General features: G+C 39.1%; 1 protein-coding gene across 6 annotated transcripts in view; it reads right to left on the bottom strand.

Moving 5' to 3' along the window:
* Positions 1 to 25,228, bottom strand: part of TMTC4 (transmembrane O-mannosyltransferase targeting cadherins 4) — a 115,180-nt gene extending 89,952 nt beyond the window's left edge. The window contains exons 1-8 of one of the 6 annotated variants that reach the window (XM_063425341.1): positions 25,141 to 25,228; positions 23,891 to 23,941; positions 17,356 to 17,643; positions 16,808 to 16,936; positions 15,999 to 16,209; positions 14,014 to 14,129; positions 8,704 to 8,917; positions 8,052 to 8,139 (exon numbers count right to left, since the gene is read on the bottom strand). In XM_063425341.1, coding sequence (XP_063281411.1) covers positions 8,052 to 8,139; positions 8,704 to 8,917; positions 14,014 to 14,129; positions 15,999 to 16,157 — 577 coding nt within the window. In that variant the 5' untranslated portion in view covers positions 16,158 to 16,209; positions 16,808 to 16,936; positions 17,356 to 17,643; positions 23,891 to 23,941; positions 25,141 to 25,228. Of the gene's footprint in view, positions 1 to 8,051; positions 8,140 to 8,703; positions 8,918 to 14,013; positions 14,130 to 15,998; positions 16,210 to 16,807; positions 16,937 to 17,213; positions 17,336 to 17,355; positions 17,644 to 23,890; positions 23,942 to 25,140 lie in introns of those variants that run through there. The other 5 variants (XM_063425305.1, XM_063425314.1, XM_063425329.1 and 2 more) reach the window with 5 other exon arrangements.
* Between the last annotated feature and the right edge of the window lie 42 nt (positions 25,229 to 25,270).

Here is a 25,270-nt window from a genome sequence, read left to right as displayed (position 1 = left end):
GCCGTTAGGAGGCCTAGCAACCTCATAGCATCTCTGATTGAGCTTAAGTTTCTTTGCAGCTTTGATACTGCTTTGAAAATCCCCACTTGTTTCTTTTCTGGAAGAAAAAGAGATAGGGACTGTGAATCTATCCGAAGCCCCAAGAATACTAAACTCCGAGACGGAGTTAATTCGGACTTTTCCAGGTTCAGGATCCAACCGTGATCTTTTAAAACCTTCCTTGCAATCTTGATATGAAGTTCTAGCAGTTGTCCTGACTGGGCTTTCAGGAACCAATCGTCCAGGTATGGAACAATCGCAATACCTTTCAGACGTAAAACTGCTGCCACGGGTGCCAGAATTTTTGTAAAAACTCGAGGAGCTGAAGATAGGCCAAAGGGAAGAGCCTTGAACTGCAAATGGAGAATCCTTCGCCTTCTCGTTAGAACTGCAAATCTGAGAAACTTCCGGGAAGATTCTGCCACTGGTATATGCAGATAGGCGTCTTTTAAGTCCAACTTTGCCATGAAATCTCCCTTTTGTAATATGTGTGTTACAGACAGAATGCTCTCCATACGGAACTTCTGGTATGGTATGCAGGTGTTGACTTGCTTTAGGTCTAGGATCGGACGAAAGGATCCATCTGTTTTTTGCACCAGAAAAAGGCGTGAGTAGACTCCTTGAAATTCCCAACCTTTGGGTACCTTCTCCACCACATTTTTTCTTAAAAGGATGAGTGCTTCCGTAAGCAGAGCCTCTGTTTTTACCTTTGAAGGATAGCTTGACAGAAGGAAGGATGGCCGGGGACTTGATGAAAACTTTATCCTGTAACCTTCTGAAACGGTTCTTAAAATCCACCCATTTGAAGTACTCTTTCTCCATTGGTGGGTGAAGAACCGAAGGCGTCCTCCCACTCTTTTGGCGTCAAAACTTCCTCTTTTTGTCTTGTCTGTTGGATTCATGCCTAGACCACTGGCTGTTGTTGCCACCCTGTTTGTGGAACCTGCGAAACCGCCCTTGGTAACGAAAGGACCGCTGGCCCTTGTACTGGAATCTCTTATATCCCTGGGCTCTTGGTTCCAGCGGAAGGGCTTTCTTTGTATCTGACATTTGTTTAATAATGTCTTCCAACGGAGTACCAAACAGCTTGTTCCTCTCGAAGGGTAATTCACATAAAGCTGCTTTCGATGCTGAATCAGCTGTCCATGTTCGAAGCCAAATAGCCCTCCTGGCTACTGATGATAACCCCATAATTCTTGCTGATAAACGAAGAAACTCCTCAGCAGCATCCGAAAGGAATTCATTGGATAGCTTCAGCAGGAACATGAGATGGGAAGGGTCCGTATCGGATTTTCCCATAAGGGAATCTTCCAGTGCTTGAAGCCAAACACTCTGGGCTCTGAGCACTGCTGAACCCGCAACTTCAGCTCTGCACTGAAAACCTGCGGCCTGGTATATTCTTCTACATGAAGTTTCGGCTCTTTTGTCCATAGGATCTTTGAGGCCTGAGACTTCGCCAATGGGTATAGTGGTTTTCTTAGATAGTTGGGCAATCTGAATATCGACTTTAGGAAGATCTTCCCACTTTTCCTCAGACTGTAGTTTGAACAGCAGTTTAAAATGTTTTGAAATGAACGCCCGTCTTTCAGGATTCTTCCATTCCCTGTGAAGGAGATCCAATATTTTTGGAGACATAGGGAAACCTTTAACCTTCACATTGGTAGGTTCCGTCTCTTGAAAAGCCACACTCACTTCTTTAATGAATCTTTTCAATTCTTCTGGTGGAAAACCCTCCTCCACACTAGAAGCCAGGCTGGAAATATCCGAAGGGGAAGAAAGGGAACATTCTCCAGAAGAGACGTCAGACTCAGAAGGGGATCTATTCCTCCTACGTTTTTTAGGCAATTTCTCTTGAATTGCAGGGTCTTTCTTCATCGTATCTTTAAAAGACTCAAATGTCTGGGACAAATTTTCCTGAAACCAGCCCAGGAAGGATGCCATATCCGACTGTTTTGTTTTTTCAAGTAATTCAGAAGCGCACTGGTTACATGTCTTTTTGCGACATCCGTCAGGTAGAGGAACAGCACATTCCAGACAACTTAAGTGCTTAGACTTGCTTGTGGCTTTTTTGGGCACAGAAGTAGACATCTTGTCCTTATCTGCCTTGTCCGGAGCTATAGGGCTGGACATATCTGTAAACCAGAATAAGGAAGCAATTAATAATAATTTAAAGAAAATTAACGCATGCACTATAATAGGTGATAAAGAGGAGAGTTTAAATAGTTAAACCTCACCTTTATCCACCTGAGATCCGTGTAGGAGGGCTGGTGACACGGAGAAACCGAACTGTACACCCACCCTTGGGGTCAGAAGGGTTCAGCACAGCTTATATACCCATTTTGAAATTTCGCGCCAAAACTCCGGATAGCGCATGCGCAGTAGCGCGATACCGGGTTTGGTGGAACGCAACGCCACCCGGGCGTGCGTTCCACTGCTGTGCGCATGCGTAAAGTCCCACGAGGAGGACCGCCCGGGAACTCCTGAGGAAAAAAACACATAAATAGCCCTACCTGGTCGCGTTCCGTAACGCCAGACCGGAAAACACTCTGCCACTCAGCTCCCGCCCGGGGAGCTATCGGGCGCACACCTCCTCGATCAGCAGCCTGTGCTGATCGCACCTTCTCCACCAGACTGGGGAACCTGTCCGTCCCGTTGTCGGGACAAGAAGAACTGGCGTGTGTACAGGGCATACAGGATTTATGGAGGCAGCAGGCGGAGCACAGGCATAAAAACCGGAAGAAGGGGGAGCTTCTTGTCCCAGATTGGAAGGAACATCCCAACTGTGAGTACTGCCACTATACGAAGGGAAAATGTAGGTAACAATGCACAAACTGCATAATCAGGTAAAGGCAACTTGTACAGGGCCCCGTAATTGTAAAAATAATAGCCACTGGTATTGTCCTAACAATGGAGCTAGTACTAACTAAATCCATTAAAAAGCAAGCTAAGAAGTCTATTTAAGGCATTAACTGAAATACCAGACATTGTGATAATGGTTAATAAAGGGTAATTTATTAAACACCAAATTATGTATAAAAATAATGTGAATTATTGAATTGCCTGCATAAAAGTTAAATCACAATATTTTTGTAACAAGTTTTCCAGTTAGTGCAAACTAGCCCAATACATTTATCTAAAGCATTAACACTGCCTTAGCTGAAAACAAATGTATATCTCCGTTAACCCTAGTTCCAGGATAGTTATGAAAAAGAAATGTACTGTATAAAATCCCAAAAGGACCAGAGAACAATGCTAAAACACCCAAACGTGTACCTCACATACACCAATCTTATATGATAAAAAGGGGGAAATCTGTACTACACCAACAAGTGACAGTACAGATTAAAGGGGTAGCAAAGCAAATATCATGAAAAATACAACCTGTGTATAAAATAACACAATTTCTTCAGGAAATCTAAAATATATAAAGAAATCACACAATAGTTAAGTATGTACAGGAATGAGTGGTTCAATCCTGGAGGTAGAGAACTTACAAGATCATACTGGAGATCTGCGCCTATCTCCCTTCCAAAGGGTATATATATGTAGAGAAACGTCTCCTTCAGAGTAGATATGCGATGTGGTGCAGCAGCATATATTAGGACATCCAATCCTCAAAAGGAAAGAGATATATAGAGCAGTATTGTAGCAAAAAGAGAATTTATTGATACAAAATGCACTTACATCAATGAAAGGTAAAAACAGCTTATCTCCACTATCAAGTGGTACCCAGGAGCAAGGAGTCCCTCTGTGGTAAAATGAACAATAAGAACAGGAAAAAGCCAAAAACATAAAAAGTCTCTAGCTGGTATCCAACGCGTTTCGTCTTGCAGACTTCTTCAGGGATATGCCATAACGTTCACACAGTCCTTTCCTTATATAAGGTTCAAAGGTATTCAATTTTGCCGCGAAAGGGAGATCATACTTCCGGGTTTCGTCTTTGCCGGTTGTTGATTGGCCGGACGTGGTGACGTGTTCCGGCCGTCTGTGTAAAGGAAGGCTATTTCCATGTTCCACTTTGAAACGCATGCCGTGGTATCACCTAAAAACTTAAAAAGCTTCCGGGTTCCACCATGGAACGCACGGCAATCTCGGCAACCAAAAGGTTGTAGAGAAAGAACGAGCGCCCAGGGCGGAGCAGCAGGAGACTAGTTATACACATAAAGAGTGCATAGACTGGCCCAAAAAACAAAAATAAAATGGGATGAAATCAAATAAAAGCAAAAACAAAAAGCAATGATCAATACATAATAAATGGGCACACAAAGGTATACGTGCCACACATAAACCATAATAGGATACATAATCAAAAAATAATGAAAAAAGAAATAAAAAATAATAAAAATAAATACAAAATAAATGAGAAAAAATAATTAATAACAATAATAATGATAAATAGAATAACCTAAAACGCTAAAAATGTCTCAAAAGAATCATTTGGGTCTTAGACAAGAATGTGAGTTCTGACTCCTGATATCCTGATTAAGGCCTGCGTTTAGAGTTTTTAATGTATAAATCCAAAAAGCTTATTTTTTGGCTAAGTCATTAATTTTACTTCCTCCTCTCCAATTTTTAGTGACCTTTTAGCGTTTTAGGTTATTCTATTTATCATTAGTATTGTTATTCATTATTTTTTCTCATTTATTTTGTATTTATTTTTATTATTTTTTATTTCTTTTTTCATTATTTTTTGATTATGTATCCTATTATGTATCCTTTTTTGGTGTATGTGTGGCACTTATACCTTTGTGTGCCCATTTATTATGTATTGATCATTGCTTTTTGTTTTTGCTTTTATTTGATTTCATCCCATTTTATTTTTGGTTTTTGGGCCAGTCTATGCACTCTTTATAACTAGCCTCCTGCTGCTCTGCCCTGGGCGCTCGTTCTTTCTCTGCAACCTTTTGGTTGCCGAGATTGCCGTGCGTTCCATGGTGGAACCCGGAAGCTTTTTAAGTTTTTAGGTGATACCACGGCATGCGTTTCAAAGTGGAACATGGAAATAGCCTTCCTTTACACAGACGGCCGGAACACGTCACCGCGTCCGGCCAATCAACAACCGGCAAAGACGAAACCCGGAAGTATGATCTCCCTTTCGCGGCAAAATTGAATACCTTTGAGCCTTATATAAGGAAAGGACTGTGTGAACGTTATGGCATATCCCTGAAGAAGTCTGCAAGACGAAACGCGTTGGATACCAGCTAGAGACTTTTTATGTTTTTGGCTTTTTCCTGTTCTTATTGTTCATTTTACCACAGAGGGACTCCTTGCTCCTGGGTACCACTTGATAGTGGAGACAAGCTGTTTTTACCTTTCATTGATGTAAGTGCATTTTGTATCAATAAATTCTCTTTTTGCTACAATACTGCTCTATATATCTCTTTCCTTTTGAGGATTGGATGTCCTAATATATGCTGCTGCACCACATCGCATATCTACTCTGAAGGAGACGTTTCTCTACATATATATACCCTTTGGAAGGGAGATAGGCGCAGATCTCCAGTATGATCTTGTAAGTTCTCTACCTCCAGGATTGAACCACTCATTCCTGTACATACTTCACTATTGTGTGATTTCTTTATATATTTTAGATTTCCTGAAGAAATTGTGTTATTTTATACACAGATTGTATTTTTCATGATATTTGCTTTGCTACCCCAGGATAGTTATGATTGGATTTATGAAAACCATTCACATGAAGGGGAGAATACAATAAAAGTGCAAGTGATAGGTTTGACCTTATATTCATGCTGTATTTAACCACCTATGGACCACATGACTTGATTTAACCATAGTAGTACTTTTACTACATGATGGTCGAACGCTTTAATGGACATTAAAAGCCCTACACTGCATTATGGCATAGATCGTCATGAAGTAAAAGTACCACTAGAGTTAAACCCATGTTGGTACCAAGGAGTCCAAGGTATTATTAAATACCTGAATGATGGGGCCACAATTCGTGCAGAGCTCAAGTGCTTTAAATTAATCTAAATAATGCAGCTGAGTGATTATGCTCAGCTACATGATTTTACATTGCCCCCAGTATCAGGGAGACACCAAGACACTGAGGGTCTGAAAAGACACTAGTGAGGTCTCATTGCATATCGTTGTTGGGTTAGATTATAGGTAGGATTAAGGGAAAAGTTATACATGTGACGTATCATTAGATAACAGAAGCAGAATACAAATATGGATGGAGTGTTTACAGCAGTGGGACACACATGGTCTGTGATTTTCCCAAAAATAAAATGTGTGGGGAACAAACCCCCCCCAAAAAACAAATAAATGAACACAAAGAATTAATGATCTAGGTATGTGATAAAATGGCCAAATGAAATCTGTCAAAATTACCTTAGTTATATAGAGTCTGGGGAATGTACTTTCTACTAATACATACTTTTGTGTAGCAGTTTTGAATTATGTGGCTACAATATAAAGTTGCAATCTTTTTGCAAAGATTTAACTTTAAAGCCACAATTCACTCTTTGCAATTTGATAACTTCTAAAAATTCATTAAAATCACAGATGTAGTGAGCACTTTCACATTCAGTACTAAATTGCTGATTTTTTTTTATTTTTGTTTCCTTTCTTTAGTTGCACTTTGTGTGTAAAAAATATTAATTGTAAAACTGAGGGAAAAAAAGTATTTCTTAGATTGTATTACTTCTGTTATATATACATATAGGGTATCAAAATAAAGCCCTATTTCCTCTTTAAAGGAATGATATATAATAATATGTATGGTGGTACTTAAACAGTGAAATTGCGGTAGAATGAATACATGGTAAAGTGCCACAAAGGCCTCGGCCACAAACATCACATCTCAAAATAGCATTTGTCCTTAAAGGGTTAATAAATAGTGTTTGCTGTTTTCTGCAGTAAAACCATGCCTTTTCACAAAAAAAAAATTTCTGATTGGAAAGTATACATTGTAGTTTAGGGAGTGGGAAATCAGTGTGAGTGTAGCTGCTGTCTTGGCTTGTTCCACAGCAACTCACTGTTCTTTTATTATCTATATGATATTTCAAAGCTGTGCAAAGGGTAAAGGTAGATAAGTGTACAGTAACTGGCTGTGGAGTGGAGTCACATCAGCATCTCAGCTCACACATGCCTCTCACTGGCTGAACTGATTATGTACCCAGAGTACTTCTAAAATAAGGGCAAGGTAATGCAAAAGAAAGCTGCAAAACTATTTTTTTATTAAAGGGACATTATAGTCACCAAAACAACTACAGCTTATTGAATTTGTTCTGGTGTGTATAATCATTACCTTCAGGCTTTTTGCTGTAATTACGGTCTTTTTTAGAAAAAATGCAGTGTTTACATTACAGCCTAGTGATAACTTCACTGGCCACTCCTCAGATAGCTGTTCGAGATCGTTCCTGGGTCAATGCTGCCTAAAATGCATCCAAACATTCAGCATCTCCTCCCTCTGCATGCAGAAACTGAACTTTCCTCATAGAGATTCATTGATTCAATTCATCTCTATGAGGAGATGCTGATTGGCCAGGGCTGTGTTTGAATCATGCTGGCTCTGCCCCTTTGTCAGTCTCAGCCAATCCAATGGGGAAGCATTGTGATTGGATCAGGCTACCACTTCTGCTGATGTCAGCAGGCAGTGGGCAGGTCAAAAGGAAACCGGGACAAGCAAGCAGCTCCAGACCTGAATACCAGTAAGATTTACATGTTTGTGTTCCTGACCCTATAGTGCTCCTTTAAACAAAAACAATGGCACTGAGGTCAAACCTGCAGTTAAATGACAGGTTCGTTAACCTTTTAGCATAAAAGCCAACATGCACAATTAAAATATGTTGGGTAACAGTACTGCAAGTGGTGAATCAAACTACTCTCTTCACCCAGGACAGCAATATTACACCAAAATACACCATGCTTTAAATTATGGAGAAAGTTGAGAAATGAAAAAGAAAAAGAGCGTGATTGTTCCTCATTTAACTCACTTTTTGATGGAAAACTCAAACGAAAAAAAAGCAACCACCTTGGGTACTTACATCCTGAAACGGCTTTGTAGTATCCAAGGAAGGATAACACAACAAATAATGCACAGAGCAGGTCTGCTCTACCAACAATTCCAGAAACCTTCAAAAGAAACAAAAATGAACAAACTAATTATCATGTGATACAGCATGAGATTTAAAATAATCTGTTTGTGGTACAAATAAATATTACATTTTTAGCAGGCTAATTTATTTTTTGCTTCTTTCGATTCTAGTCATACTTTTTGTAGTTAGGAGAAAAAAAAAAAAACAATTATTTTCCCACTTTGCATCAAATAAACCAGAACATCAAACAGTTACTGTTTCCATAGAAAATTCCCTCTAAAAACTGTAGTGAGAATTTCTGCCTCATTTAATGGACTCCCCAGTCTGAGATTTAATGCGTTATTTACATATGTCTCAAAACTTCTGTGCCCCTAAACAGGTTTAAAAGTGTCTTGCCATTGCAAAATGCATCAAGTAACTAAAAAAAAATAAAAAAAAAATGACTACACACATAGGAAAGGAACTACGTTACTATATTAGTAACGTAGCATCACATTACTATGAATGCAAACATTTAATTTAACCTTTAAAAGTCACAACAGAAGCATTATTATTTTTCTACAAATGTATGATATAATGTTAAGTAAACAAAGATACTTACACATTCTGTATGTACAGGGTGCACAGCAAAAAGCAAAGCAGCCAAGGACGATGCTTTCGAGGCATACGTAATTTTTTTACTTTTATTATTGCCAGCCACACCAAACAGGATTGAGAAGACATCAAGCATCAGAACAGAGACTAAACAATGTAATATTATATTAACAGCATGAAAGCCCACTGGATGGAGTCCTCCTGCAACAATGTAATTCATTCTGCAACAAGACACAAACAGATTGTTCGATGAAAATGCTTGTTCTTGGGTAGAACATTGGCTTAAAAACAGAATACAAAGAGTTGTCGTTAATGGTAAATTTTCAAGCTGGACAGAGGTGGCAAGTGGTGTCCCTCAGGGGTCTGTTCTGGGACCCCTTCTATTTAACATTTTTATAAATGATCTTGAAGACAGCATTGAAAGTCATGTTTCAGTGTTTGCAGATGACACAAAACTTTGTAAAATAATACAATGTGAGCAAGATATTACTTTGCTGCAGAAGGATTTAGATAGACTGGAGGACTGGGCACTCAAATGGCAGATGAAATTTAATGTTGAAAAATGCAAAGTTGTGCACTTCGGCGTAAAGAATACACAAGCAACGTATACCCTTAATGGAAGCGAATTAGGGATAACAACACACGAAAAGGACTTGGGAATTGTTATAGACAACAAACTATGCAACAATGTGCAATGTCAATCAGCAGTGGCCAAGGCCAGTAAGGTATTGTCATGCATGAAAAAGGGCATTCATTCTCGGGACGCGAATATCATTTTGCCTCTCTATAAATCACTGGTAAGACCACATATTGAATATGCTGTGCAATTTTGGGCACCTGTTCTAAAGAAGGATATCATGGCACTAGAAAAAGTGCAGAGGCGGGCTACAAAATTAATAAAAGGAATGGAACATATCAGCTATGAAGAAAGGTTAACAAATTTAAACCTATTTAGTTTAGAAAAACGTCGTCTGAGAGGGGATATGATAACATTATACAAATATATTCGGGGCCAATACAAACCATTGTGTGGAAATCTATTCACAAACCGGACTTTACATAGGACACGAGGCCATGCGTTTAGACTGGAAGAAAGAAGATTTCGTCTAAGGCAAAGGAAAGGTTTTTTTACTGTAAGAACAATCAGGATGTGGAATTCTCTGCCTGAAGAAGTGGTTTTATCAGAGTCCATACAGATGTTCAAACAGCTACTAGATTCATACTTGCAAAGACAGAATATTCAAGGATATAATCTTTCAATGTAGGGTAATAACTGCTTGATTCAAGGATAAATCTGACTGCCATTCTGGGGTCAAGAAGGAATTTTTTGTCCTAGCTTGTTGCAAAATTGTGCTTCAAACTGGGGTTTTTTTTTTTTTTTTTTTTTTTTTTTTTTTCCTTTTGGATCAACAGCAAAAAACAGGTGTGAGGAAGGCTGAACTTGATGGACGCAAGTCTCTTTTCAGCTATCTAACTATGTAACTATGTAACTATGTAAGATTGCATATAATGATTATTATTACTGGTATTTATATAGCGCCAGCATATTCCGTATAATCATTACAACAGTTTGCTTTTTTAGCAGCAGTTTGTATATGCTCTTTGTTTAATAAGCAATGCCAATAAGGATATGTTTATAAATGTATTAGAGTGAATACAGGAGAGGATCACAAGAAATATGTGAAGAAACAGCTCAAGATTAAAAGTAGATTTTTATTTCAAATTCAAAACTGTACCCCGAATACTGAATACTGAACTGAATACCCAAGCCAACCTCCCTACAAGATAAAAAGGCTAACTAGCAGGGAGTTTAATCCCCACTGGACCACTAGGGATCCAGGACCCCTACTTCAGGTGTTGGTTCCGCCATTATCCAAGGATAGACAGGCAGTGGCATGTGCATGTTTAGCATCCCCCCTTCCATTATGCCCGTGAAGCAGTACAACATGGGGACACAAAAATTTACAGCATAAATACAAAATAAAGAAAATAAAAAAAATTAAAACATTCCATAGCTTAACAAGATCTTGGATTGTGCTTCTATTACAGAAGGAACTCTTCGACTATCAACTTTTTTTTTGTCTAACTTTATATCTAAATGTGTGCAGTTTCAGAAATTGGGTTTACAGTTGCAGATTGTAAATTCTATTACTGAATACATTTGGTCATCACTGCCATGCTCACATTTGTAAAATATTAACCCCTTAAGGACACATGACATGTGTGACATGTTGATGTAGATTAATTTAGAAATAAACAAATATGTTTAAATTTCTATCTGTTCCTGTCCAAATCTGAGATGATTAAATTGCGTATACGCAGAAGTAAGTTCACACTGACACATGGAGTTCAGGTTAAAAGCACTTCAGAAAATGTAATGGCATCTGGTTAGAAAACAGGTATGCAGACCCTTTTAAAGGCAAAATGACATCATCATTGAATATCAGATAATAACAAATAAACATCATTAATTGGATTAAATGTTAAGTGGCTTATGTCAGTGTCCACCCATCAATATTATTAATTGGCTCAGGGATTTGAGTGACTAGTGGGGCACCCTCCCATCATGGGATGTCGTCTTTACTCGATGGGAGGGGGAATCTGGCGGCTAGCCATTTTGGGTAGTTAGTGATGTCAGACTCGTGATCAGGCTCAGGGTTCTTTTTATGAATAGAACATTTCATTAGTACAGTGTTCTCATGGCCTTCAGATTATACTATGTTGCAAATTACAGGAGATTAAGCAATTCCGGGGTTAGTCATGTCTTTATAGAAAATACAGTCTCTGTTCATTGTACTAAATGTTGCTGGGAAATTCTGTCATGTAATGTAGACAAAATGGAGGGTCTGTCATAATGTGAGGTTATGTGAGATTAAAATGGAGTTAGTACAATAATTCAATACAGGTGCAATAAAGATTTTTAAATAATTCTACATCAATGTCATGATTCATTTTTATTCCAGAAGTTTGGTCCTTAAGGGGTTAAATAACATTTTCTAAATATTTCTTATCCTTAAACCTAGAAGGAGTTTCAGACCTGAATAGAATGTAGAAGATTCTAAAATATATGAAAAATGCAAATACCAAAAATATGTTATAAAATCAGTAAAAACACTTTGCACTACAAAAAAAAACAAACAAAAAAAAAAAAAAACACGTTATACTTGGAGATTACTTTCAGGTTGAACTGCAGTCTGGCCATATTTAGGCTGATTGTATGATTGGCCGAAATTCCAATCTGCCATAAGGCCAAACCTCAGAGGAACCGACTCACACAAGCCTGAACATGTTTATTTGGTTCTTGATTCGCTGTGCCGTTTTTGGCATCAGAAAAGAGGAGGATGGAATGGTGGGGTCAGAGAAATAGCTCAGTTTACCAAGAGGTAGCAAATAAATAAAAATTAACAAATTACAACTGACCAGCAGAGGGGAAAAAGGGAGGAGGAGTAGAACACGCTACACTTCCAAGCAGGATTTTTCAAGACAGTTTGACTGCAGTAGTGATACATTTAAGTTGTTATTTGTTTTTATTAACAATTTGGAGAAAGAAAATTCAAAATGTATGTGTACATTTATTTAAGTCTGTCCGAGGAGAAAATCTGTGCTACAGAAGAATTACAAAAGGAGAGAATAAATGATTGCACTATTTTCTCCACCTACTGTGCCCTCACCACTTTATCAAGTCAACCAAGTGCTAGTGTAGAGGCTAGGTTTGCAACAGCTTCCAAAGATGCAAATTCCCCCACATCTTCACCAGCTACAAGGCCAAAAGGTTGAAGCCAATAAAGATTGCTGAAGTCTGGCATTACTTTGAATCCTCCCAAGAAGTGTGAATTGTAAAGTGTAAATTGTGTGGCACAGAAGTGAATATGGGTTGTGAAAGGTAATTTCACCAATGCCAGTATAAACCAACATTTCACTTCCCTCAGTAGTACATACTTGTGGTGTTTTTGCTTCCTACTGATGACCCTCTGATTGATTGGGATGAGAAGAAGAGTGTGTAGCACTTTGTCTGCTTGACCTGCAGATATTGGCATGTCCACGACCACTGTCCAAAGGGTTTACGATTACATGCATCCTGGATCCCCAATACTAACAAATGCCCCCAAAATGGATGGAGAAAATGGCTTTCCTCATGTTTTATTTCCTTAATTTGGATTACCCTACTGTTCATTTTGATATTAAAGCTGTCATCATTTGCTAGTTAAGTTCCAACTGGCCACTCACCTTCCCCTTCAAAGATGTTTCTAAAAGTATTTTGTAAAAGTATTCTAAAATCTTTTAATGAATAAAAAATGTAAAAAAATAAATAAATATCTGCTGCAGCTCCCTGTTTTTTCAAATGCCTTTCATTGTAGTGGTTTCACCATGCTGGCTGAAACTTTGGGTGCCTGCTAGTACCACAGACTCAGTTGGGAAAAGATGAGGCGCTATTTGTTCCACATTGAAGGACAGATTGGATGTGTGATAAGGCTTTGTTCTTGTACGATGTAAGGGTTGAATTGTATTCAATTGTCCACTTACTTTTTCCCCTTTCATTTTTGGATAAAATCCTTATTTTGAACTTGAAATTACTCCAGCTCAACTAATTTTTAATTAATGTAAGATAACAAAATAGAAACGATTGCAATCAATTATATCAACTCAGAATCGGAATTGCAAAAATGGCTGATATTGCATAGCCACTAGGTCAGGCAATATTGCAGCCTTTTTGCATCTCCCATAGTCATAGTGACCATGGGAGCTGCTGAATGGCCTTCCCAATTCTTTTTTGGTAGCGAAACAGTGGCATGAACTAAATTCTGCTTACCTATAAATAACTAAAATAAATAAAAGTCGATATTGTTCAGGAGGAGGAATAGGACCATAAAAAGGAGTGAATGCCAATAGAAGGATCTTACATAGTGTGACAATGAGAATGACATGGTTACAAAAGATTATTATAAGGGACCAAAGATATAAGCATGTTAGCAAAGATGACCTGATTCGGGCACTAAACATTTTCTAGTTTTAGAGATATATATATATATATATATATATATATATATATATACACACACATATACATATACATATACATACACATATATATATATATATATATATATGCCACTGCATCATTGCATCATTTTATTCTTCAATGTGATTTTTCTTTGTATATTAGAGATTTTAAAAAGGAATAAATTACCTTACATAGTTCTATTACATGTTACTTGTGGGAAATGCATCTTGCAGCTGTAGTGTAGAACTGTATTTGATTAACTTGGTCAAGTCACAACTGAATTAAGATTATATTATTTATGAAATAATATTTTACCTGAATGTTAAAACTGTTAAAGGTCTGTAGGACTTGTGACTAGCATTGCTGTTGAGTTTAGTTCCCCAAAAATCATGCAACCACAGATCTCCAATTGGGATCTCTTCTCGAAGATCCTAAAAAAACAAACAAACAAAAAAACACATATATACATATATTATCAGATGTTAATTTACAGTAGTATTTCAGGAAGGGATTTCTAGAAAAGACGTAACACAGAAAGGGTGCACTACTTCCCTTCTTTACATTCTAAGTATCCCTCAGTGGCAAAACACAAAAACACTCTTAAAGGATCACTATAGGGTCAGGAACACAAACATGCATTCCTGACCACCATCTAGCTCCCCTGGGCCGCTCATGCCTCCATAAATATAGTAAAAATCTTACTGTAGTCAAGCCTGAAGCTGTAACTCTGCATGCTGTTAGACTCAGAAAAACAAGCTGTCTGCTGACATCATCAGAAGTGGTAGCCTGATCCAATCATAATGCTTTCCCATAGGATTGGCTGAGACTGACAAAGAGGCAGATCAGGGGCAGAGCCAGCACAATTCAAACACAGCCCTGGCCAATCAGAATCTCCTCATAGAGATGAATTGAATCAATGAATCTCTATGAGGAAAGTTCAGTGTCTGCATGCAGAGGGAGGAGATGCTGAATGTTTGGATGCATTTTAGGCAGCCATGACCCAGGAAGGATCTTGAACAGCTATCTGAGGAGTGGCCAGTGAAGTTATCACTAGGCTGTAAAGTAAACACTTTAAAGTTATCACTAGGCTGTAAAGTAAAGACAGTGTTTACAGCAAAATGCCTGAAGGTAATGATTCTACTCACCAGAGCAAATTCAATAAGCTGTAGTTGTTCTGGTGACTATAGTGTCCCTTTAAATTGTGATGCTTACTCACAAGTCATACACACAGCTAAGATGGAGATACTCATCTGCAGTAAAAAGAGATGTGGATTTCTATATTTAATTTCCCTTTTTTTTTCCTTCCTTAATGAAAGTTCTGGACAGTGATAATTCCCCTTTTCATTTTAGGGGATATTTACAGTTAGGGCGACTCCAGATTAAGTTTTCTTAAAGCTAAAAACTTCCCAACCCTAAGCCACAGACCATTAAAGGTTTGGGTGCAATGTCTATGTCCCCTTAGCCCTACAGCTGAAAATATTGCAGGTTTAGAGAAACGGCAATGTTTTCCCTACAAGGTTAAGACTGCCTCTAGTGGCGGTCTACCAGACAGTAACTAGCGATGTTTCCTGCATTTCCAAGGAGTTTAACTCCACTTTGCATGAGAAGATTTTTTTGCATGAGAAGATCCAGCAACTTCTAAATCTCCACAGGAACGCACTGATTCAAAACTTCCTATTGGGAAGACCTAATGCATGCACATTAGAATCCCCCTTGCGATAATGTCAGAGGAGGTAGAGCTAGCTCCAATGGACCTTACTGCTGGAATAAGGTAAATGCTCAAAGGGTTTGCTGAGGAACACTATAGTGTTAGGACTTTAGCTTTGTATTCCAAACACTAGGCTCTGATTGCTATACCGAGTTGGCTGTAGGGGGGGGGGGGGTGCTTGAGCCTGCACTGGCAAGTGGACATATGAAAAATTTTGTCTCACTCAATCTCCGCAGCTTACCTCTGTAAGGGAAGAGAATGGAGTAAAAAAATAAATAAATAAATAAAAAAGGAGGGATGTGGAGAGGCAACCATCTCCCTGGTATATAATGAGCTATTTCTGTACTTCCTATCAGAGACAACTTCAATGCTCCCTGTGAACTCCCACTAGCATCCTTGTCAGATCACTCTCTGAGAGATGCTCTCTGTGTTGGTGAAGCACGCTTGCAGACCATGGGGGCCTTTCAGGAGAGATCTTTTCTACTCCAGAGAGAAACACATTATCTATAGAAGGCATCATTTGTGTTGCCATGACATTTATTTTTATTTAGGTGTACATAACGACACATTCACAAACAAAGTACATATTCACCTTATTATTGATGATGGCTTCAGAGTCATCAAATACAAAGTTTCCATTGTAACTATTTGCAAAGCAGACAACTGCTAAAGAGCCTATAAGACACCTGGCCCAAAATGTAGGGATGTAAAAAAATGGGATGTCGTGATCCAGATTTTCTGATAATGCCATTTTAAGATATCATCACCAGTAGTACATGTCAGCATCCTCAATGGTCACAAGTCTGGAAATAAAAAAAACATATCACAAATAAAAATAAATAAAAACAATCTAAGAAAAAATATATACTAACTCTTAATTGTATGTGTAAATTAAATTATTTACGGTATATTATTTCTTTAAGTACACACAAACACACACACGCTTTTTTTTTTTTTTTTTTTTAATGGAAATGGTTTTTGGCAACTGTCCCACTGTATGATCTTATTTGAATTGTAAAGCAAATTAAATATTGATGATCTTTTTCTGTAAAAAAAAAAAAAGTGCCATATTGTCATGTCATGTTTCACAATTACCAAACACTAGCGTATACTGCGATATCGATGTTTATTAAGCTGTTCCAATTTTCCAACGTTAGCTAAAGTGTTGTCAGCTTGTGTAAAGTGAAAGTGTGACTCATCCGTCCTTACAGCTGAACTAATTAAACACTGTCTGATCAGGAAGAGGAAACTTTACTAAACCCCCTGGAGCTCAGGGAAGTGGAATTAGCTTGCTTGTGATGTAAGCAAGTATCAGATGTTAGTCAAGTGCAAATTATAAGAAAGCATCAGCCTGCTTTTATAACTGGATTCTCAGACACCTATGAGCCATACAATAAATACCTTGACAACTTTTCAACTTTGCTCCTGTCTTGTGTGCGCAGCTTGGCGTAGAAATATGACACTTTGCATGACAGAGAATGTGATTCATGACTGTCTGGCACTCAAGGGTTAACGAGTGCCAGTCCAGGGCTGGGGGGATAAAACATGATACATTTAATAATCACAGTACAAACAAACATCAACAAAATATTAACTACTAGACATTATTCTGTGACAATGAATACATTCTCTAGGTATTAGTATGGCTATTCTACATGTATACAGCAGGATTTATTCAGAAATAAGATTCACAGCAATGTCATTGTCCCTCTCTGCTTGTATGCAGCTTGGAACCACCCTCTCTAGATGCTGGCAATGCTGCTGCTATTGTTAAATGTACTACTGCCTGTGCCTTTGTTGAAGCCACCTCTCTCCTGCAGCTGCTGCCTGCCCGTAGGAGCTGGAACTGTGTCTCCATCACAAAGGAAGGTAGGAATGGGAAGGATGAAACAAAGAAAAAAAAAAATACCACAACAAAGTAAAAGAGAAAAAAAAAAAAGACAACATACAAGATTTCATTTGCTGCTTATTCTGCAACGTAACATCAACACTTTCTGTATTCCATATGGTTTGTACAAAGAGCTTGTCTATTGGCTTATTCCTAGTAGATAGTGATTGGTCACTGCTATCTACCTTCCAATTGGTCAGTGTCACAGAATACTTTCCTTTCACTACCATATGTGGTTACATGTTCTCTCTCTGCACAATGAAAGGGAATCTGATCAGCCTTTCAGAGAAGCAATGATGCAGCTTACTCCTGTACAGATGTTCTTGTTTTCTTCTAAGTTTGCAATGGTCTGCAAGTTAAAAGACAGTTAACCTTTTCAGATTTGTATAAAATCACAACATATTTCAGCAGAATACTATACTGCATGATGATGTTATCTGTGCTATTATTCTTTGTAATTAACAGACGATAGTATTCACGCATCACATTGCACGCAGTCGGAGGCAGAGTAATCTCGGGCAGACCAGGACATACAATGCCATGTACTACCTGTCACCATTTTAATGATGGCAGCAGAAACAGCAACTGCCCGACACTAACTCCCACTAAAAGGCAGCATTGGAACATGTATCGCCCAATACTCAACCTAGAGACAGCCATTAAACCCTACAGTATCCGAACACTCACAGATACATCACTTAACCCCTTAAGGACACATGACATGTGTGACATGTCATGATTCCCTTTTATTCCAGAAGTTTGGTCCTTAAGGGGTTAAAGGGCAACGGTCACCATAGTAATTTTTTTTTTTAATTATAAGAATCCTTGCAGCATGTAATGAAAAGATGAGGAACGAGTATATCACCGTTTCCTGTTTTTACTATAAATTTTAAGAGGGGGGGGGGGGGGGGGGTAGTTTACATTCTCCTTTCCCCCACCCATGCCACTGGATGGGGGCTCTAATTAAATAATATTAAGTGCCCTGTTTCCCCCCCTCGGTGGCCAGGTATCCCCACCCCCTAAAATAAATTACCTACCTGCCCCCCTCACCTGAATAATAGTGGAGATAAGGCTAAAATATTTAATCTAAAACCTGTAAAATAATTATACATCAGAAGTCTTCTTTTCTGCAGACCCAAAAAATGGTTGAATAAAAATCCATAATTCCTTATGCCACTAATTAAAATCAAAAAAGGACTGATTACAAAATAATTAAATAAATCCACCACAAAACATAAAATACAAGCCACAAGAAAAAATATTTCATCTTCACCAATGGAGGGCTTGTCACAGAATGCTCCTAGCGGGGAGAGTCCATTTTACTTCCCACTCTTTGCAATATGACAAAGACTGCTCTGACAGCAAAGTCTCAGGAGAAGTCAGACTTTGTAGTACCACTTGCTGCATATTCCCGACTCTCAAGCAGTTAATAAATCATACAGCCTCAAATCATTAACACCTTCAAGACAGGTAATCTAAACCTTCTTGCCAAGTGATTATGAAAATACCTTTATATCACTGAAAAAAGGGAGAGAGTGAGGAAGCTAATGGAACACTCGATAAAGGGGTTAACCCACAGAGCAAACGAAAAAAGAGAGTGTCCCATCTTTAAAATATAACTTTTAATAGTTCTGTTTAAAAAATTGTTAAATCAACGAGGATAAAATATCCGATTATCACATATGTGTAAATAAGTATTAAATACCAATGTACTGAAGTTAACTGTTTAGTAGGTAAGTCCCAAAAATTATTCTAAATCCTTTTCAAATCAGCTCAAAAGATAGAAAATAAAATAAATGAATATGCACCCAGGGTCCCTCTATAGTTAGGTATGGTGTATGAGATCCTGGAAGTGCTTATTGCTGTACTTGAAAAGGGAAAGGAAAAAAAGATTCTAAATATAAGGGTTAAATAACCTCAAATCGCTATTTCATACCAGTATGCTGGGATAAGATATTTAACAAGTGAGTCCCAGAATTCTGTTCTAAATCCTTTTGAATCAGTTTTAACGAAAGGTAAATGAATATGCAACTAGGATCTCTCTATTGTCAGATTCTATATATATATATATATATATATATATATATATATATATATATATATATATATATATATATATATATAGGGGATCCTAAAGGTATTAATGCTGAAATTGAAAATTCGAATCCAATATTCAAAAAACCTTTTCTAATCCATTCGACCGGTACGATTATATATTACCAAATATATGCACCAATGTGCTAAGATTAACTGTTTTCTAGGTTAATTAAACGAATTATTCAGAATCCTTTTCCAAGACAGTTTGGACAGTGATGCATATATTTGGTAATATATAATTGTACCGGTCAAATGGATTAGAAAAGGTTTTTTGAATACCAGCTGCCCAGGAGTCAGCATTGCCGGTAGGACAGGGGCCGATATCGACTTCTGGAGGGGTTACATGAGTCCCCTCTGCCTTCTTGGGCTGCTGCCTGTTCTTTTTTGGGGGGAGAAAAGGTAGTTTTGGGCTGATTATAAGAGTTTCATTGTGGAGCCGAGGTGCCACACGTCCATCCAGCACCATCACATTTTTTATCTCAGCCACAGAGGCAGGTCAAGCCGTGGGGTGGAAGAAAAGGTAAGTAAAACCACTTACAATCTCTGGAGAGAGGGTGGCCAGGGACCAAATGCTACATTCCAGCACCATAATATCAGGAATATAGGTTTGTATTCATGACACTATAATGTTCCTTTAATCGCAATCTTATATTTCTTCAGTCTATAGGTTTCTTAGACCAGGTGCTATACAAAGATATAAATGAGAAGATATTTGGGCTACTAGCTCTGTGGTGCACAGGCTGTGGCATAGTGGGAATATTTTTTCATCTTTTTTTTCCCATTCATTTTTTATTGTGAATGTGAAACATATTTGATACATCATGTATAATATCTTCTAGAAATTAAGTATAGAGAAATTATACTGTCAACAGTGCAAATTAATTCACTTTTTCTTTTCTTAAATGAGGAAAATTAAACTAAAAAGAAAGAATATGATAATCAGAAGGCAAATTCTATGTCCAGTTGCCTTCAACAGTTTGTGTTTAGTTTTTGTAGCCTTTTCAAACCCTTCTCTGCTAACATTGCTGTTATTTACCGTCCCCCTGGTTCCCCTCTTCTCTTCCTTGACCACTTTGCTGCCTGGCTACCCTATTTCCTCTCTTCTAACATTCCATCCCTAATTCTCGGGGACTTGAATATTCCTATAAACCCACCTTTGACCTCTGCAGCCACTAAACTACTTTCAATGACTTCCTCCCACGGGCTATCGCAGTGGGCAAATTCTCCCACCCATGTAGCTGGCAATACCCTTGACCTAATCTTCACTTATGCATGTACAGTAACTAATATCTGCAACACTCCATATCCACTCTCTGATCACCACCTCTTATCATTTGCTCTCGCGTACCCCCTCACCCAACAACCTCAGCCTAACCCCCCTCAACTCAGGAGGGACCTTAATTCTCTTGATCTCCAACAGTTGTCAGCTGACATTGATTCACAACTGCTGTCCATCCCTTCCCTCTCCTGTCCTTCACTGGCCATCTCCATATATAACTCTACTCTTACATCTGCCTTGAACACTGCAGCGCCACTACAAACAAGCACCTCGAGGAGGACCCGCCCCCAACCATGGCATACTAAATTAACGCGCTACCTGCAAAGATGCTCCCGTTGTGCTGAACGCTCCTGGAGGAAGTCTCGTACCCAATCAGACTTTCTCCATTATAGATTCATATTGTGTTCATACAGTGCAGCCCTTGCCCTTGCCAAACAGTCCTATTTTTCCTCTCTCATTAGTTCATGTTCCCGCAACCCCAGGCGTCTCTTTGACACCTTTAATTCTCTTCTTCGCCCTGCTGTGGCCACCCCCAAAACTAACCTTACTTCTGATAACTTTGCATGTTACTTCACTGACAAGATTGAACAGCTAAGGAAAGAATTATCCCCTCCTTGCCTTTCTGTTTCTCAATCACACATAGATCATGCCTTTCCTACCCTTCAGACATTCTCCCCAGCTACTGACCAAGAGGTGGCTGCTCTTCTTTGCTCCTCTCGCCCCACCACTTGCCCACTCGATCCTGTCCCATCTCACCTTATCAGATCTCTCTCCACTTGTCTCGTGCCTTCTCTAACACACATCTTCAACTGCTCGCTCTCTTCTGGCATCGTCCCTGCTGACCTTAAACATGCCACTGTAGTGCCTATACTAAAAAAACCATCCCTCGACCCATCCACCCTCTCTTACTACCGTCCCATATCCCTGCTCCCTTTTTCCTCAAAGCTTCTGGAAAGACTTGTCTTTACCCGTGTGTCTCATTTCCTCAATTCCAACTCTCTCCTTGACCCCCTTCAATCTGGCTTCCGCCCTCTCCACTCTACAGAGACTGCCCTTATCAAAGTCACTAACGACCTAATCGCAGCTAAATCCAAAGGCCACTACTAATTCTTCTTGACCTCTCAGCGGCCTTTGACACCGTTGATCATGCTCTCCTTCTTCAAACTCTTCAATCGCTTGGTCTCTGTGACTCTGTCCTCTCGTGGTTTTCCTCTTATCTCTCCCAACTCTCATTCAGTGTCTCCTTCTCTAATGATACCTCCTCCCCTCGCCCTGTCTCGGTTGGTGTCCCCCAAGGCTCCGTCCTTGGTCCCCTTCTATTTTCTCTTTATACTGCCTCTCTTGGCAAACTTATTACCTCTTTTGGATTCCACTACCACCTGTACGCTGATGACACCCAGCTATATCTCTCCTCCCCGGACCTCTCCCCTGCCGTCCTGCAACGTGTCACTGCTTGCCTTTCTTCCATCTCTGACTGGATGTCCTCCCGCTTTCTGAAACTCAATCTCTCAAAAACTGAGCTCCTTGTCTTTCCTCCTCCTAATACTGATCCTCCTCTTTCGCTCTCCCTTCAAGTTTGTGGTACCAACATCAGTCCATCCTTGCAAGCGCGCTGTCTTGGCGTCATACTTGACTCTGGTCTCACCTTTGAGCCTCACATCCAGCATGTTGCCAAATCCTGTAGATTTCATCTTAAAAACATAGCCCGCATCCGCCCCTTTCTTGCACCAGATACTACCAAGGAGCTTGTCCATGCTCTAGTAATTTCCCGCATGGATTACTGTAACCCTCTCCTGATTGGTCTTCCCAAAAGCCGTACTGCACCCCTACAGTCCGTAATGAACGCTGCTGCTAGACTGATTTTCCTCTCTAGTCGTTTCTCTCACACCTCACCCCTCTGCCAGTCCTTACATTGGCTTCCTGTATGCTATAGGAGTCAATTCAAGGTACTTACTCACACCTATAAAGCACTGAACAACTCTAGCCCCTCTTATATCTCCTCACAGATCCATAGGTATGTCCCTTCTCGGTCTCTCCGCTCTGCCCGTGACCACCTCCTGTCCGTTGTCCGCACTCGTACGGCCAACTCGCGCTTGCAGGACTTCTCGCGGGCGGCTCCCTTCCTATGGAATAGCCTGCCTACCGCCATCAGACTCTCCCCTAGTCTTGCATCTTTTAATAAGTGCCTTAAAACCCATCTCTTTAGGAAAGCTTATGGCCTCCAAGACTAACCAATACCTCACATACCTGTCTCTTGCCCTCTCCTAAAGGGCAGTCCACCTTATTTGATTGCAAATTCCTGTCCTAATGTGTTTTACACCCCACCTCCTATAGAATGTAAGCTCGATCGAGCAGGGTCCTCTTCAACCTATTGTTCCTGTAAGTTTATTTGTAATTGTCCTATTTATAGTTAAATCCCCTTCTTAATATTGTAAAGCGCTACGGAATCTGTTGGCGCTATATAAATTGCAATAATAATAATAATACTGTAGATTTATGATCTGCAACAATATCTCACATCAGATCTTATGTCTGGTTAGGGACAGAATCGTTTTAAAAAAAAATCTACATTTGATACATTTGTTGTGGCTTTTTTTTTCTATATAGTTATTCTGCCAATTGTCATATGAAATAATATCACCATTTGTATTTGGGCCTACCTCTATTATAACACCTCACAGTATGCTGATGCTGCATAAATGGGCTAAAAGAGGAATTAATTTTTTTTCCCCAAAAACTGATACATAACCATATGTCGCAAAAGATGTGATGCAATTCCTAGTTGTGACATTTTGTATTTTTCAACGGCAGATATTCAAGTACGATTCATTCCAGTAGTTATTATGTCAGACAGAACTATATTAAAATATTCTTCTACAGATTAGACATGTGGTGTGATGTTATTAAATGATAACAATACAACACCTCATTTCTAGGGTATTATTAAACCTGATCATCTACAATAGAAGGGCTTCTCAGATTTAATGTATTTGCATAAAAACTAACATTAAGCTAGACAGGTTGACATCTGAAGATAAATATTTCTACTTTCCTCTTCAATAGCAGCCTCCCCGAGTCAAGTTCTCACAGCAGGGTATTAGCAATCTACTTTGTGGATAAATGAATGGCCCTTTATTAGTTTTCCTGTGGAAATGAGGACCTCATTTTTCCATATTGTTTAAAACGGAGAAGAGTACAGTTTAAGAGCAAGTAAAGTTACCACTGAGGATAGCAATAGAGTGTTCCTCTTCCACCTTTAGCACTTTGGACCCTAGACATTTTTTTAAAGGTTTTATTTTCCTTCTTAAACATAACTAGAATTTACTTTTTTTAAATCCAGATTAAAGTGGCAATTGAAGCATTGCGAACTCTAAAGCTATTGTAGAGGCACTAGTGACAGCATGGCATTAGCTCCTGGTACTGTGCAAATTGTTTGACACCCACCCAAACCAATGGTCTCATGGTACCCATGGCCGAAATCCTCACTCAGCATATTGTTAATGCATACGCTTCTTCCTCATAAGCAATATGAATTCTGTCCATGTTTTGATGGCATGGCAACCAATGTTCATATGACACTGAATAATGTACACATATGAATGGAATTAATACTGCTAATGCTTAAAGGTAATGTCTAAAACAGGGATACGCAAAGCACTTTTTGAGCTTTGCAAAGTTTACCAAACTATCCTGCAATATGTAAATATTGTTTGTTGCAGGAAGTATATACTTTTACCATTGGAGTGGGCAGACCTGTAAAACCATCCAGTGTGGAAATGACCAACTACTATAAATACAGTATGTTGATAATGAATTACAAAAATAATGTACACCGTAAAACAGATCAGACAGATAGACTCCCATGATACAGCATGCTTTCACAGGTTAGGACATTATGATACTGTGGTACAGCTCAATGTTTTCCTATGGAAAGTAAAAAAGGGCATTCACAGCAATGCCCAATTCCCTTACATTGAATTTAATGCAAGCACTCTCAGCGGTGCTGTACAGAACACCAGAAAATGTCTAATATCTCCAACAGTCCATTTCCCAAACATGAGAAAGAGAACATTTCTGCAGCTTTCACCTACCCTATATATTTTTTTAACTGCAAAGTCTGGATAATTTATTGCATATACAGCATGGTAAGATGTCTTACCTTTAATATGCATACAATAGTATTCCAATGACTTGGAGAAACCCTTTTACACAGTATCTTCTATACAAGCACATTATGAGGTCATTTCCCTAATTATACTACATCTGGATCAGAACACCATCATTTTACCTTTAAAACTCCAGTACATCTCAATGCACCTAAAATACAAACTGACCCTTTAACCCATAAAATAAGATTTAAAAAAACTACCAAGAAATGGCCTGCAGGGAGGTGTGTACACTCAGCGCACTAGGACTCAGGTAGGTGGCGCCCAGCTGTACACGGGGACTAACAGGACACACACTGTTTACCTGGCACTCACCCCGCCTGCTCTTCCCACACACAGCTGGGAGGAGAGACACGTGGAAAGCAGGAGGCGGGAGGGACGAACATAACTAACCCTGTACGGATGCGGGGGCGGAGCAGCCTGGAAGAGTGCGG

The sequence above is a fragment of the Pelobates fuscus genome, chromosome 1 (genome assembly GCF_036172605.1).
Source record: "Pelobates fuscus isolate aPelFus1 chromosome 1, aPelFus1.pri, whole genome shotgun sequence".
Lineage (NCBI taxonomy): Eukaryota > Metazoa > Chordata > Amphibia > Anura > Pelobatidae > Pelobates > Pelobates fuscus.
Note: the sequence above shows the minus strand (reverse complement) of the source record. Positions and strands in the feature narration are given on the sequence as shown.